The 17913-nt window shown below is 37.2% G+C and overlaps 1 protein-coding gene across 4 annotated transcripts in view; it reads right to left on the bottom strand.

Annotated features, from left to right (window-relative positions):
* WDPCP (WD repeat containing planar cell polarity effector) overlaps positions 1 to 17913 on the bottom strand; it is a 148557-nt gene that overhangs the window by 104039 nt on the left and 26605 nt on the right. For 2 of the 4 annotated variants that reach the window (XM_083857883.1, XM_083857884.1), the window contains exon 3: positions 761 to 845. In XM_083857883.1, coding sequence (XP_083714009.1) covers positions 761 to 821 — 61 coding nt within the window. In that variant the 5' untranslated portion in view covers positions 822 to 845. Of the gene's footprint in view, positions 1 to 760; positions 846 to 5175; positions 5277 to 6089; positions 6121 to 17913 lie in introns of those variants that run through there. The other 2 variants (XM_083857885.1, XM_083857886.1) reach the window with 2 other exon arrangements.

Raw genomic sequence — 17913 nt, 5'->3', positions numbered from 1 at the left:
CTTAAACCATCAGATTTTTGCTATGAAATACAGCTTTTGAGGTTTTGCTGTTATTGTTGTCATAGAACAGTTCTCACATTAAGATGGGATCTCAAGACACAGTCAATATTTGAGTAATAACATTCAGCTGAATATCAATTGATTATTCAAAATAATATTTCAATAAAATTATTGTATGGTACAGTTGACATGATGTGTCATAAATAATTTTTATATGGTCCACTTATGAACCAGTGGGATTTTTTAAAATTATATTTTAGGGATAGCAAGGCAAGATGAATTAAGGTCATTTATACATGGCTAGGAATTAATCATATGTCTTTTGGAACAATCAATTAATAAGACACATGTATCCTTGTAAGCATGAAATTTCAAGTAATCATGAAAAATATCCAGAACATGTAGTAATCTATTATTTTCACATTGAGGACAAATCACAATGCCTCTGCAGCTCACTTGGCTGTGGATCATTCACCCAAACCAGTCATTAAATTGAAGCTCACAGTCAAACAGGCCACAGCTTCCCAAGAAGGGAAATGCATCCAATCAAATGTAATCTTAACATTTTTTTACTTGAAAGGATACTCCAGTTCCATGACAAAAAAGAAGCAAAGGTGACCAAATCCAAACACTGTATTGCTGCTAATTTGTTTTCTCCTAAGTATAAGAAATACTTCATTCAGGTATTCAGAATTTTATATTAGTTCAATATCCATCAACAAGCTTTGATGATTTGTTTTAGTAACAGGTAACAGCTCACCTCTAATATGTAAGTTGGTCTTCAAAGACCACAGAAACATCTCTGTCAGGCAGAAGGACATCTGGGGATATTTGGAGCCTTAGCCCTAGTAAAAGAAGGAAAGGAGCTGCATGAGCCAATTTCTTACTCTCCATTCCAGTATTTTGGAGTCTAAGTGCTAGAAGAACCTAGAACTGATGATATTTTGTTATATGAAGCTGTAGTTTTTAATCACAACTAAAATGAATAGGATAAGTAGTTGTACTATGAATACATACACAACAAACACAGAGAGAAAGCAACAATTCTTTAAATGTACAACTGCTCTCACTAAAGCAAGTGACTTTGTTCTTGATGCTTCTAATATACACATTATCATCTATATTCACTGTATGGTTACCACTTTGATATATGCAGAACTCAATCCACTACTTAAATATGTGGTTTAGATATGAGAATTTGACCTCCAGGCCAAATTTTTAGAACTCTGTGCATTAGGAAGTGTCAACATAGTCAAAAAACTGTTTTGAACACAGTATTTGCAGGCATTAGTTATAGTGTCAAAACAAATGGTGCCTTTCCAAATTAAAAAAATATGAACCACTTAGAATATATCAATTAGAGCTGACCAAACAACAGATGTGAAGCATACAGAATATGAGCTGAAGTATTATGTTATTAAATGCTTGCTAAGTTTTTTTGAACAAACCTCCTGAATATTCCCAGTGCAGGACATGTTGTGTTTCCAAGGAGCATTGGGAATTTTCCTAGACAAAGCAACCAGCAGACTCTCCTGAATGATTTCCTGCAGTGCTGTAGTCATAAATGGGCCACCATTTTCCAATATTTCACCAATTATTTTCACAATTTCCCATTATTTCACCAATTACTTTCACTTCTGCTAAACCTGGGCACCCACTGAAAGCTGGACTGAGCAGAGGTGTTCGCACAATGCAGCCATTTAGAACTACTGCTAGTATGATACTACATTTAAACTTCTTTTTTTAAGCAGTATCTTCATTTGGTTCCCATGAGTGCCATTTAGATAATTAATCAATTTAGATAACAATTGCTGAATTTTTATCACATAGAGTATCAGACTTTTATGTCAAGAATTCTAGGATGAAAAAAAAAGTGCAAGAATCTCAGGTAGCACCAAGGAAGCTGGGACACCTGAGGTATTACCACTCAAGCTAATATTTCTGTTTGAAGAACTCCCTAATCCACTGAAATAGCACCAAGTGGAAACAGCGTTTTCTTTCCACTGAACCCCAAACATACAAAAAGTCTTGCTGACTTAGTAAATCCCACAGTTCTGTTCAAAAAAACCCACAAAAACAAAACAGCAAAAAACAAACAAACATAAAAAGCTCACAGAAAAAAATCACACATACCTGGTTAAAGAAATATACCTTCATCTTAGGTAAGAATAAGGTTTGGAAGAAAATGCAGGATTAGGAGCATGGTAGTCTCTTGAGCATGAAAATCATTTTTGGTATAAATATAAATGAGGGTAGCCCCTCTTTTATAATGTGGACTAAAGTAAAAGGAGATTGTATGATATAATTTTATCTGTTTCCTCATTTTTTACTATTCACTTACTTACATTAGCAAGTGAAACAAAACTTGCATTCCCCAGGGCCCACAGATCCTAGATTAGAATCTCTCACTAATAGGAAGAATTGAGTGAGTTTCTCAAAATCCTATCATGGCTTGACTAAAACAAAGCCCACACACCCTCAAGATGATCTGTTCAGCAGAAGAGAAGGTACATCTGCCCCAAAACAAGGTGACCCTAGCTGGAGACCAAGTGCCCACTAAAGCTGCTCTTTCTCCTCTGATCAGCAGGACAGGAGAGAGAAAACAGAATTAAAAGCTGTGAGATAAGGGCAGGGAGAGATCACTGATTGTCTGCCATCATGGCCAAAACAGACTTGACTAGGGGAAAATCAGTTTAATTTAATACCAGACAAGATAATGAGAATTAAAATTAAATCTTCCCCCGCTACCAAAATCTTGCTGCACAAACCCAAAACACAAGGTAAGACTTGAAGACTTTGGCATGACAGATAATCTAACATAAAATGCCTAAATTATTCCAAAGCCCTTGTATGTAGGCTCCATGGACACTTCTAGTTGTGCCCTCCTATTGAATATAAAGCCATCCCATAATGCTTTAAGGCTGCTGAGTGCCTTCCCAGCTGACAGGTTTTGTCATACACATAGAAGGAACTTGCCAAAAAGCAGAAGCAAGTTTTCAAATGGGCACTAAATACTCAGTGTCCAAGATGCATACTTTTTAGGAAATTTGACCTCAAAAATACGAAAAAAATAAATTTTTAAAGAAAATGTTAAAATCCCAGGCTTCTAAAGAACACCCTTTCAGTTCCACACTGAATAATGGAGAGGAAGCAAAATTCTCCTTGCACCTAAAAAGGGAGAAGAGATTTGTCAATTACTTGAGAATCTTGAGAGTTTACATTTTTTTCTTCTCCCTATCCTTGGACACTGAGCACTCACTAACCAGCTAATTATTGGAATGCTTGTTACTGCTGTGCCAGTGAAAATGGACAACTGCCCAAAAATAGTGTTCCAGTCCAGCAAACTCTAATTTGAAATACCTTCTGATTAGTTGCATTCTACAGTAAAAATAAAAAAAAAAAAAAAAAATAAAAAAAAAAGAGAGAGAGAGAGAGAGAGAGAAAATTTGCCTCTGTAACAAAATATGGCATTGTCAAGTCTGAGTACTTTTTTTCAGAGGAATTATTCTTTCTTGCTCCCTTTGAAGGAATACATGCCAACTTTCAGAGTTATGCAACTACATCTCACCATTTCCCACATCATTATATTCCAGCACAATGGGGATGAGGATGATGACGACAAAGTGATCTTTTTTGTATTTGAAAAGTGCCTCTCAGAATTTACAATATTCCTTTTACTCCATGAGCTGGGCCCTGCTATTGCAAACATTATAGGTGTGAAAACATAGAAAAATTCCTCCCATTGAGCTTTAAGCACTCTATCCCTCCCTAAAATTGATTAGAATTTGGAAAAAAAATGGGTTGAAATAACTCTCTTGTTAAGGTAAAACTGGAATTCAGTTTAACAGCTGGTTCTTTTTCTGGCTCACAAACATTTACTGTCTGCTTTCACAATGTCACCACAAACAACAGGAGTATTTTAGTGGTTGCAAAAGCTTACTGACAAATGGAGATGTTTTGCAATGGTCAGCCTGTGCCAGTATCTGTGTGAGGATTGTTTTGTTTAAAAAGAATCTTCAGTTTGGTAACTATTCATAGAGAAAAAAGTGCCCTGCCACTTTATAACATCAACAAATGCTGAGGTTGATATGAAGAATCCTCTATGCTGCCTCCAATAGAGGTTCTGTTGTGACAAATAATTAGGAACCAATGCACTGCCCGAGTGATCTGGGGCACTGGAGCTGCATTTCTTCTCTTTCCAAAGTCACCTGGGAGAGTGGGGCTCTTGTGAGAGGCAGTGCTCAGCTCCCAAGGTGAGTGCATCCCAAAAACACCTCTGGAAACTGGAGAAATACTGGGAGAAACCTAGAGCTAGAGAAGGGGAGATGCTGACTACACCAGAGCATCTGAACTAGGAAGTTCGTGTGCCAGAAGCATGGCTCAGTGTGACAACACTATCCGAAGTGTCCCCAGAAGAGTAAACCCCAGAACTGCCATGAGACAGGGCAGCCTGTGATGACCATCTGCCTTTTCCATTGTAGGTGGGGCCAGGAATGTGCTTCTCAGAAAAACAGCATCCCCAGTGAAAGAGCACTGAACAAGGGGGAGTATTGTTGGGATGGTCAGGACACAAAGAGTGACACCATAAAAGTTCAGAAGGCTTCTCTTTATCATGGCTGCATGCTGTCTTTTATACAGTTTTTACAAAATTCAAAGACAACTTCTAATTAGTTAACAGCTTTCTTGTTAATTTTTCTTAGTTAGTAAAAACCATTTTACTTGTCTATCAAATCTATCTATTCTCAGATTGTTTACATATTTTCTTTACGATTCTCATGGGACAAATCCCTTGCTATTATCAGTACACTTATTTTTCACTCTCAGAATAGATTGTTGTGTTAAAGGAACTTCTCATTCTTAAAACATCTTCATGTGAGAACTTACAAATTACTTGTTAGCTGCACATAGAAGAAATGACAAGCTAGCTTTTTACTCTATTCCTACAGAGTTCAAAATATTGATGTTGTTTGGGGCACACTCCCAGGAGTGGAAGCAAGGTAAAATACAAAGCCAGTCAGGAGCAGGTCCCTCTGTGCCACAGCAAAGTCACAAAATTGCTGCAATGACATCCTTACATTTACTAGGTGAGGTGCTTGGATATGGGCTTGGGCAGAGGTTATAGGACAAAATGCCCCCAAAAAAGAAAACACTGCAGAGTCCATTTTCACTACTTACATGTCATGAGATTTTCTTGGCAAATAATACAATACCAGGAATTATTTTACAGAAATAGTCACAGGCCACCCTTTTGTGTTCTCCTACTCCATGGAAATACAGAATCATAGAATATACAGAGTTGGGAGGGATCCACAAGGATCATCAAAGTCCGACTCCTGGCCTTGCATGATTCTTGAACTCTGGCAGGCTGGTGAACCTGTTCCAGTGACCAATCACCCTCTGGGTGAAAAACCTTTTCCTAATATCCAACAAAAACCTCCCCTGACACAGCTTCAGAGCCATTCCCTTGGGTCCTGTCACCACAGAGAAGAGATCAGTGTCTGCCCCTCCTCTTCCCCTCATGAGGATGTTGAAGACCCCACTGAAGTGTCCCCTCAGTCTCCTCCAGGCTGAACAGACCAAGTGACCTCAGCCACTCCTAATCTGGCTTCCCCTCAAAGCCCTTCACCATCCTCATCACCTTCCTTTGGACACTCTCTAATAGGTTAATGCTTTTTTATGTTTTTGGTGCCTAAAACTGCCCCCAGCACTGGAGCTGAGGCTGCCCCAGTGCAGAGCAGAGTGGGACAATCCCCTCCCTTGCCCAGCTGTGGCTGATGCCTCCCAGGACAGGGATGTCCCTCCTGGCTGCCAGGGCACTGCTGGCTCATACCCAACTTGCATCAGGATCCCCGGGTCCCTTTCCATGGCATTGCTGTCCAGCCTCTCATTCCCCAGTCTGTACATCCAGGCTTGCCCCATCCCAGGTGCAGAACCCAGATTGCTTCCATCTTCCACAGGTCTAATTTTTTTCAGAGAAATGGGAAATTCAATAGCTGCAATGAACTCTAATTCACAAAAAATACATATTTTTTCATTTGATTTTGGATTGATTGCACAATAGTACTGCTGTAGATGCCAGAGCAGATTACCTCAATCTTACTCCTGTCTCCTTTTCTCCACCTCACAAAGGTTAACATCCAATCTTGGCAGTGCTACAGCTCACCCACAATGGCTAATTTTTAACTTAGACACCTAATGTTCAACAAACAAGGTAAGTCATCAGGTCATCCTACAAAACTTCTCTATTTCTGTGAAATAATATTTGGAGTAGAAATCACTGCCTGTTTTTTCTTCCTCTTTGTGACCAATTTGTCCTTCACCAAGGACAGAAACTCCCTGCAGCACAAGGATGATTCAAAAATTTAGTACTTTACTCTGGAAGTTAAAGTTTAGATTGAACTACCTGCATTAGATCAGTAGCTATTTGCTGTGTGCTTTATGTTGATACAACAATTTCTTTGTGTGAAACACACTAAATAATTTTAGACATACTATCTTTTACATTTTTAGCTACATCAACTTAAAATTTTGTAGTTATTCATTTAAAAATAGACCAGTCAAATTTTTTCTCTATCATGTTCTCACAGATAAAAAATGCAGAATATTCTCCCAATCTTACGAGACAGGCTTCATCCTTTTATAGCTGTATGAAGCCATAGCCTGTTTGATATATAATTAAACACATACTGAAATAAAGTCAGTAAAATCATGAGAATTTGTAAAACTTCATTTTGTAGTCTGGAATTAAGCAGAAACAATTCAGATTCTTCCTTCATGGCTACAATTTTTACACCAAGTGCCAGCAGTGCAGCAATTACAACAAAATGCTTAATTTATACACATATATTGATAGTTTTAATTTGGTTTCTTAAGAAAGCTGCTTAAGAAGGATGCTTATGTCTGTGTGTCTCTCTAAGTTTTTAATTCATTGATCTAAATTAGCTAGAAGCAACCTGATTTGCTTTCTCACTAAAAAAAAATGTAATTCCTGAAAATGCTGACCCACCCTGCAGATGGGCACAAGGAACTGAGGAACATGCAGGGATAGCTCAGGCTCTGATGGCTTTTCTCTAGATTTATCCCAGCTGGATGGTTTAGCCAAGTTCTCATCTCTGACACTGACCCAAGTGCTTAGGGCAGAGCATGAGATGAGCACATGTGAACAGTTTCCTGTGTGGAAATTTACTGACTACAGGTGTCCAATCAGGCTCTAAGGCCTTGGCTCAATGGGCCCATTGGTCAGATCAGCTCGGAAGTTCGAGTCACACCACTTCTAAATTTCACAAACATTTGGATGTGAAAATAGTACAGAGTGACACAATTTTAGCTAGGTTAGAAGTTAAATGGGTGCAAGGATGGCATTCTGATCTACCCTCCCTTCTTTGGATTTCAGGGACAGAAATTCTGTCACCTATGCAGGAAACAAGCCGTGGGGACTGCATTCTTAAATGTTTCATTCATTTAATTGCAGAAGATTGGGTTTATTTTCTGGTAAGCAGAGGTTCCAGCCTCCATCTTTCACATGGCAGTGGCAAAGCCTGTACATCACTGGAACTCTGCAGTGCCTCACAAACTGTACCTGGGCCGGAGTTTCATTTCCAATGAGACTATGCTTAAGCACAGCAGTAGTGAATGCCAGCCTGTCACTCCTGATCAGATGAAAAACACCGTGGCTACACAAAGCAAAAGCCTGACCTGATCAACAACAACAAAAAATTGAATCAAATGGGGTATTAATCATTGTCAGAATGGCAACTGCAGGCTGGCTTTGGCAGTCCCCATTCTGACACTGTGTTGGCTCCCTGATATCTGCACTTAATTGCACAAGCAGACCTGGGCTTCTCTTCCTTTCCCTCCCTTTCTCTTGGATGCTTGTTGAGCTTCAACCCCTTACTTTCAGTTATTTCTTTCTGAGCCTAGGCCAGTTCCTTCTCACAATTACTGAAACCCACAGTCCAAGATCCTGGCTATCTTCAGCAGCACAGTGGTCTTCATTCTTATATTCATTCACTTTTCCTTTAAATCCCTTTTCCATGGAGAAAAGAACTGCAGATTTTGTAGTATAAATGAAAATCAGATCCACTAAGACCAACCTCTGATTTCAAGAAGTAGAAATACAGGCAAGCTTCTATAAATCTATTCAGTGCATAATAATTCATATTACAATATCGGTTTAAGAATATTTTCAACAAACACAAATAAAAAGTTGATCAATTATCATACATCTGAATTTCTAGGCAAATATTTACTGCTGCTCCTTTTTTTTTCTTCAGGCTCTAATGATTCAGAATATTTTTGCCAAACACGTGAATAAAGCAAATTCTTTTAATTGTTCTAACTTCCCCAATCCAAATAGGAAAACTATTTTGTAGATGGGTGAACAACACACAGGAGCACTTTGTATCAAAATGCACACTGAAACTTCTATTGTAAGAAAGGCCTAAATATGGCTTGCAGGATAATCATGGAAAGGAAATACATGATCTGATAACTCAAGAATTCTGGCATGAAAATTATACATTGCAAATTTATTCCCATATGCTGTAGAGTTGTATCATGTTCCATTAAATTATTTTTTGTGAGGTTTGTTTTATTGTTTAGTGAATCGGAAAATAATCCTCTTTTTTACCATGACAGTTCTATTTACTGAGTTTTCATACTTAAATATATTTGTATATTTAACTATAAAATACACACAGAGCTCCTTAAGAACATCATTTGACACAAAGTTACTGAAAATCTGTAAACGCGCTAAAGAATGTTCTGTAAATCAGAATATTTAATCCCCAGCTGATATCAATCATTTCTTGCACAATTAATTGGACAAAAAGGCACATGGGCCATTATTCAGAATGGGAATAGTTGGCTTAGACAGCTCATCCTCTGAGCTCTGAACTAAAAACTCTGTCTACTAGCTATAGGGTGCTGAAGTTCAAGGACACATGAAAAAATACTACAGAAAATCTATATGGGGTAACTTGTTGCCACCAAATTGATTGTTCATGTGTCAAAACCCAGGCCTGGTTTTTTGCTGAGTTATCACTCAGGATCAGAAGCTGAATTCTGCTGTGGCTCCTGCCTTCAGAAACACACTTCCAATCTGCATTATTGGCCCGCTCTTTCCAAAGACAGCTATTGATTAACTGAACAGATAATGAGATTAACAACGGTGAAGTAGAATTAATTTGAGGGAGGTAATGCCATTTGTCAAGAAGACATTTAAGTTTATGTATCAACCACACCTCTGACAACCTTAATGAAGCTAAGAACCGTTCTCCAATTGATACTGCAGGCAAGTATTACAATCCATAACAACTCTCAGACAGAGTGGGTGTGAAAAGTTAAGAAGGTCACAGAAAATAGATATAATTGACCTGGGCTTTTACTTCACAGAGGGAAAAGTTCATATACACATTTTGATAAAGACCCTGAAGGCCTTTATATAAACCAGATAGCAGATAAGTGATCCAAACTACAGATATCCAGTGCTGACACAACATAAGGCAATTACAGAAGTACTAAATGTCAAGCTGTTTGACGACATTCTTTTAGATAGTGATTGCTTGTTGTAAATAACCCAATTTTTCAATACTAAAGGTCAGTAGGTCATAAAATTTTGTAGCAGTGTTTTCTTATCACCAGCCAAAGGAGAAGAGAACAAAATCTCTCTCTTTTTTTTTTTTTTAACTAAGCAGAAAGAAGGTGGAAGGGTCTGCAAATAATCCAAGCACAGGAAAAGTCCTTGCTCCACTACCCTGCCATTGTTGCAATTACCGTTTGCAAGGAAGTTTATATTGGCAGCTCTATAAACTTAGAGTACTAGTTCTCATTGAAAATGAATGATGTAAATGTGTGGGTTTACAGCAGTGCTGCAGACAGCACATCTAAATAGTTTCTTTCCATTTGTGCCTCTATGCATTGGCATCCCAGTTCATCAGCTGCCTTGCAGCATGGGCTGCTAGGAAATAAAGGGTGACCAGGACAACAATTAAGCCCAAAGCAATGGGTTAAACCACAGTTTGGTCTGAATTTTAACTATATTTGCACCTAAATAAATAAGATTCTTCTATATTTTTATGCATTATTTCAGATTTTGCTATCACACAACTAAGCAGGTCTGTACAGATTTCAGGTAAAGAGCAGCACTCAAAAACACAGCATGAACAACTATTTAGTTTTTCATTTATGAGCTATACCAACTAATTTCTTGCTGAACTGTACAGCTCTGGCCTTCAACCTTTTATACTCTGCATGTTCACTCAGTATGCATTTAAAGAATTTTCTGAAGAACATTGGTAAACACATTGATTTCATTTATAAATCTTGCAAATTTGCCAGATGCCCTTAAAAAACAGAAATGTATTTCTGAGTATATTGTATGAGTTGAATAAATTTACTAGAACAGACTATTTTTAGATCTATAACATTTTTAAATGTTGTTTTTTGCATTCCTTTTTAGAATGTTTTTACACTTCAATAATTTCCAGTAGCTATTTTATGTTGACCTATTTTGTTTAGATGCAGGCAATAAATTAGGCAAGCAATAAATTAAGCTTCACTAATATTTGAAAATCACCTTTGAATAGCCTTTTGCAAGGCTCATTGAGATTCTTGTTTGTGAGCATTTATTTTAAAATGGGTTTTTTTCCCTGCTATACTTGAATTCTAGTTAATCCAGTGAGACTTGTATCTTGGTTTCTTCAATGTAATATTAAAAAAAAACTACAATGCCTGTGTGTCAGACTTCCTTTTAAGAAAGATTTGATTGCAAACACAAACAAAAAGCTTTTCTTCTTTTGTACTCCTTTATGATCTTCAAACAAGTTTCTATGAAAAGGACCAGTATTTCTTCAATTTTAAGCCATACTCACCTTTGCAGTTAGAAAAAAAAAAGAAAATTTCACATTCCAATAATTAATTCCTGATTGTAATGTTACAGTACAGTTTATGTTGTCTTCTAATTATGCAGATATGCAAAAGGAAAAATAACTTTGAAGAACAAAATGCATTTGTCTAAGCATTTTCATAATTACAAAGAAACTGTTGAGCAGTGGGGTTGTACACAAGCTAAAACATACAGATTTTAATACTGAACTACAAACTCTTCTACCACTCTTGAGAAAACCACGACAGGAAAACAATCAGTCTGTAAGTACAGCTAACTTCAGAAATCAATTTCATTAAAAATGCAAACAAGAGAGGTCCAAAATGGTCAAAAGCTCAGATCAGCTTCATTCCACCTCTTATGGGAGAGAGTAAAATCAGCTGTCAGTCAGATCCCTGCAGTTGCCTTGGCCAAAGCTCTCCTACAATATAATGGCAATAGATTTACTAACTTCCAGCACCAATATCTATGAGTATGTATAATAAAGAGAAATCAAGTTTTAGGTTCTGCAAAGAGATCACGTAAATAATAGATAGCATCCAAAACTTTTAAGGCAAACTTTCCTCTTTCTAATAATACTGTCACCATTGGATAAACACTGTTAGGTGCCACTTTAACTTCATCTGCCTGAAAAAGCAGAACATTACAGTAGCTTTATTTGATATATTCAATGTGGATACTGATGGAGAGGAAATTTCAACCACCAGCTCCAGTTTCATGTATGCATGAGCTCTAAATTCTGGTTGATATGAACCAGTAGTTCACCTCAGCTTCTGTAAAATAATGTAGTGGTGGAAGTCATAGGTATTATGTATTAAATGAAAATGTAAAATGGATTTTTAGGCAACTCTTAATACTTCAGAAACAACCAGCTAGATTGCAACATCCTCCCAACACATAGTCAAATTATGGAGAGAAATGTGAATTGGCTCCCCCTATTTTTTCAGGTAATACTGGTGATATGTCCTCAGGCTTCAGGCTTATTGTCTTACTATAGGTCAGCTGTATATTAAGGGTGTTTTTCTAGTAGACAGATTTGAAGGAGACAAGATACACAGAAATAAAATATGTGTCTACTTACTATCTTTAGTCATAAGTTGAGAGTATCCAGTATATTTGTTCATCTATCCTTTCTTTTCATTACAATGCTTATTTGCTCTACTCTCATCATTAACTAATGGATTTATGGTACTTATTGGAGAAAATGTCATATGAAGCAGTTCTTGTTAACACAAGAAATATTTACTGAAGGAATCAATCCTGTTAAAATTATAAAGCATAATACCAGAAGGTGTAATTAACTTACAAAAGTATAAGATTAGGTAGACTCCCTTTTCAATTAATCAGTCATTGTTACCTGGTTCTAATTTTAAAATACCAATTGTGAACTCAACCAGTGATTTACAACAGCTACTCAAACATGCTACCAGCAGAAAAATCCCTGTAGCTCATTTGCAAAGAGTTTCTAACTTAAAATTGGATCCTCTTATCACTCAGCTTTTCAGAAGAAAAGTTTTTCTTCTTTTTTCAGAAGAAAAACAACTGCTGGGTTGATTGGTCCAAGCTCCTGGTGGGAGGAGTGTGCACGCCAATATTTTGTTCCAAGGTACAAAACTATTCTGATTTGCACAAGGAGAGAGCCAAACACATCAGGTTGCTGGGCAAACGTTATAAACTGTTGCATTACAGATTTCCTTAGTATCTTCTTATATTGTTTTCATAGGTCTCACCTAAAAATGTTTTTGAAAATCTATGAACAACTACCTTTAAAATGACACAATATTCTCTTAATGCCCAATACCTTCAGAGCACACACATGCTTCCAGTTACCTATGTGTTTATTCAGAAGGTCCAAATTTTATATAAAAGGATATCCAATATCTAGTAATTCACTGTATCCAATAATTCAGTCCATGCTAAAGAAAGATTTTTACTTTTGCCTAAGTTTGCCTCTCAAATTGAAAAAAAAAGTTACTTGAGTCAGAACTAGACAGTGCAGGCACTAAAGCAAAAATGTACACCTTTTAACAGATAAAAGAACCATAAATGAGTATCAAACAATCTCTTGGAAGAATTAGAATTAAATTAGTTATACAACAATGCACATCAGCTTCACCAAGCACACCCATTGATGCTGAAATTCACATTACTCAAATATATATGCAAATACTGAATTCCCAAGTTGTTAGTGAAGGTGACGTCAGGAAGATTCACCCATTTTAATTCCATGTGTTCCATGTAAACATTGCCTTTTGAGAAGAAAGGTCCTCACAATCTCAGAAAAGATATTGTACATGTAAAACTGGAGACAGCAGCACCAGCAGCTCCTCGTGTAAATATGCTACTCTGAGCAAATTAGCATAGATAGGTGCAATAAAGATGTGGACGCTTACACCTGAAGGGACATTTGGCTACCCTTTGTAAGGCTTAGGAGGCTTTATGGCTCCTAAAGAAGCTCCTGAAGAAGGCTTTGATCCTTTTCCTTTCCAAGCTCTGCACCAGTTCCTCCAGCTGCCAACCAACATTTTAGCTGAGATGTTCTTTGGAAGTTTGGGCAGCTTTCAAAAGCTGTTGGAGATCAGAAATCCTTACCTTGAATCTGAAAATTAGTGCAAAGATGTATCAACTTCTCCAGGAAGAGCATTTTCAGAATCACCATCTCCACGGGCTGGCTTTAACAAAGACTTGCAGGTGGCAGATTTCTTTGCTGACCATTCCTGGGCACGGAACTAAGATGTGCTGCTTTGTGCTATGTTCCACTTTGGAATTTTAATGGCTTTTATTCAATCAGTCTTAGGAACTGATACCATAGCAGCAGAATTTTCTCTCAGAAATCTTTTTATTTCCATTCTCCTTCACTCACCTTGCACCAACATCCTGGGTCAGAAGTGCAGGCTTTAAATTTGTATTCCTAGGACAAACAGCTAGAAATCCTGTTCCCTACTCTGCTGCCTGCACATTCTTACAGCAGAGACACAGCATTTTTAAATTTGCTATTGAATGAGGAATCATGATGCTTCTAGAGGAAAAAAAACCCTCCAGCTGTATTGCACTGAGAGTTTTATTTTTAAATCTCTACAGGCAAAGGCAGAAATTTGCAAACTGCATCTATTTTACTATTCTTGCTGCAAATATATGCAGTGGAGTTATAATGAATGAATGTATTTCTAAACAAGGCAGTAATAATGTGGCAAGTGATATAATGTACAGATGCTCATCTCTGTCATTAATTAGGTAAGAGACCAGCCCATTTTTCACTTGCATGGGGTCCATATACATTTTATTTTGTTTTAACAGTAACAATTATGAAATGTAATAATTTTGCTGTTTTGAATCATTCCACTTTCTCTCAATCACCTTTAGTTATCTGCATCTTAATCCTCTGAATTCCAAGAACAGTAGTTCGGGAAGGAATGCAAATTAAAGAAGAAAATAGATAATTCTAGGAAACATGAAATGACTCCTTGTTAAATCTACAAATACTTAAAGTTAAGTAAATTGGGTTTCAAGGAAAGAGAGCTCCTTGGTGCAGAAGCACCCTCTAATGGCTGGTTCCTGACAGCTCTGAATCACAACTGGAAGAACAATTTAATAGCTTCCTTAAAAAGCAAGGGAAACTGCTAGGATATTAAAAAAAAAAAAAAAAAAGGAAATGCTAATATATGTATGCACACACACATATTCACATTTCACATACAGTCTCTGTTGCATATCCTTAACACAGAAAAAGAGCATCATGAATCTGACAAACTTTTTTCATTGGAGACTGTATTTCCTTTTAAAACAATATTCTCCATTTAGTATATTAAATAGCTTTTAAATGTTTTCCCAGGTTCCAACCAGTCTTCAAAATTTAAAGACAAACAGAAATTTAATTTCCCCTTTTACCTCAATTCACTTTTACAAAAGAAAAAGCTAATTGGCTGAAGAAAAATGCTACACTAAGTCTAAATCTTAAAATAATTTATGCTAGAAGGAACATGGAAGTCAGTGGGTTCAATCCCCTGCACAAGCTGGCCAGCTCTGAAGTTGCATCCCAGAAGTAAAATATTATGTAAGAAAATAAAAAAATCCTTTCAGTGTACTTTCAGCTGTACTAGAAATGTAAACCATTTCTGCTGTCTAAAAATATGCCTTAATAGGTATTTTCCCCTTCTAGTCTATGGTTTTGCATGGGTTTTTTTTCAATGAAAAGAGCCAAAATTTGCTCATATAACTGCATTATTTTACTTCCACAGTAGAATGTGTACTTAGAATACAGCCCCTCATTATTAACTGTTAAGTATAATATCTCAGTGCTCATATAAAGCCAGTGGCAGATAGAGCAGTTAATAACATGAGAGTAATGAGACTAACCGACCAACTTGCTTCTCAACATCACTTTTCAAATCTCTTTGGGCTAAATTTTCAGTGTGGGGAATTAGCCATAGAAATCCCATTAACATTAATGAATGTTCCATGGTTAACTCCCCATGCTCCGTGCTGAAGATTTACCCCTATATCTCTAAAATAAATATGTACAGATGCCAAAATTCTTTTTATGGAGCCTGAAGAAATTAAGGACTCTATTCTCAAATAATTGACTTATGTACATATATCTTTTCCCCCCGTGGATCATCTTCTACATATCAGGATGGGTGTAATGTCTGCATTATTCCCATTGAACAGATTATCCAAAGTGAATGTTTACTGCATAAAGGCTGAGTTTAGTTAATTGCATATTTTACAGAAATAATATATAGATTGAGCTGGATTTTTTTCCCATCATTAAACAAACAGTGGTTGAACAGTATTTACTGTCATTGAGAACAGCATGCATTTATACTTATATTTTCTGAAGATAAAAGCATTAAGGAAAGCCAATAGTCTGAAAGAATTGGAAATTATCCTATACACCTACCAAAAAGCCAAAATACAACTGTGTCAACAGAAGTCTCTGCAAGCAGTGACTGAGGCACTGTGTAAAGACAGGGAACAATGTTTGTTATCTTGATCATGAAAATATGAAGCTGGCAAGGGCTCCTAGGACCAAAATCAGCAGCTGCCCCCTGTTTTTGAAAAGCAGAGGTGGGGGACATATTGCCATCATTTTTTCCTCCCATTGGCAAGAATATGCCCATACTATTTTTAAAATATTAATTTAGAAGCTTGCTTTCCCAGTTAGCTCATCATTTCAAGCTCCGCTACAGCTTAAAAAAACCAAAAGCGCTAAGTTGACTGCTTCAAATCATATTCATTTGCTAAAATTTGGAAAAAATCTTCAGTAACACTCTTTTCAGACATAAAGATTTACTTTGCCTTCCTTAAAATGACCCTTCTGGGAGATCAGACTGGAATACATCAGGTATAATACCCAACTTTATGCATCTGTCCTGGAAATGGTGTGTTGGTGTTACCACTATAATCATGAAGAGGAGAATCTACTTTCCTCCCTGAATACAGAACAAAAAAAAAAAATAATTTACATGGAGCCTGTACAAATTGCTTTATCTGAAAATAATACACCAGCTAAATGAAGATAGAGGCAACCCCCTGAAATTATCCAGTGAAACCACATTTGAGAAAACTCACTCAGAAAAAAGTACAGTTCTTCTGGTTATACCTGGAGCTGAAGATGGCACATTTAGATAGAAATTCTTTTAGCTTATGAGCAGACTCTTGAAATCATTTCTAGATCAAAGATTAAATGTATAGTCCTCCTAAGAATATCAAACCATGGGACCATAAACCAATCCTCTTTCAATTGCAACACATTTAGACAGATTCCCCCTTTCCATTGAAAGGCCTTTCATACAAGTCTTTCATAGCCAAGATAAAAAAGGGAATTTTCCTGGTAGCATTCTTCACAAAAATGCTTTCAGCTAGAACTGGGAAATCTGGAATGAGGTAAGGTCAGATTGGTGGGGGTGGGGAGGAGAATCAGTCATGTAAACAGGTTTTATATTGCATTTATTACAAACTCCCCTTATTTTCAGTTGCTTCTTTGGAAACTAGCACAACCATGACTGGATTAATTCTCTGTGGGTTTCCCTCTGTACTGTTATTGAGCAGTCATGGGAAAACTCAGCCAAATGAGTATGGCTCTAGTGAAGCCATACATCTATGAGGAAGGGCAATCACCAGAACACAGGGTTTGTCTAAAAAAAGACATTCAAGCAGATAGGCCACTTAAGCTGACCTCCCTGAAGTGATGTCCTCATACTTTAATTGAGCTAAATTTTTGATGTTTTATGTCATTGTAAATGAAAAGGAATAATTTTATAGAGCATGTTTGGTGGTTTTCTGGTTTTACAGACACAATCCTACCTACCCTTCAGGCAGCCTGTCACTCACTGCACTGCTTCACATCTGAGCAGGTCTTGCATCCATCCCTGTGCACTCTCCAAGACTATGTAGAAAGCTGCTGAAAGCTCTCTTTAAAGACAACCAGAAATGTGTCTTTTCAGTACCATGAGAAACACAGACATTACAGGAGCCACATCTTCTTCATGCCTTCAGCTCATGAGAAAACAAAAGGCAAAGATTTTGGCATGCCTTCTGCCAGTTCCAGTGATTCCTTCACACAGTCAGTGTTCCCTTTCCACTGCTGCATCTCCAGAGAGGGATGACAAACAGCAGCAGTGTTATCTCAATTGTTTTGTCCAGTGATTTTTGGAACACAAGTCTTTACCATCTCCTGGAAGATGCCCCAAGACATACTGCAGTGTCAAGTCACCTTGCACAGGTTTATCCATAGTGACTAAATTGCTGACATCTCTTCACCTCTGACCTACTCCCATGGGCAGTATCAGCTGGAGGACTTTGGTATATTTGTCCATACCTAATGTTGTCTGCTTGTGGCACCCTGTAAAATATTTTTTTCCCCATCAAGATTTTTGTTTGCATGGGGTAATGGGATAAGGGGAGAGAGGACAGGAATTTTTGCTTATCCAATATCACATAAATGCATTGAGCACTCCATTTATAAAACATTCCCCACTGCTGTTGCATTTCACAGCAGCCTCCTCCCTAAAAGCATCAGAAATTTC

This window comes from Zosterops lateralis (assembly GCF_965231275.1).
Source record: "Zosterops lateralis genome assembly, chromosome: 3".
Classification (NCBI taxonomy): domain Eukaryota; kingdom Metazoa; phylum Chordata; class Aves; order Passeriformes; family Zosteropidae; genus Zosterops; species Zosterops lateralis.
This window is presented reverse-complemented; position numbering and strand designations above follow the sequence as displayed.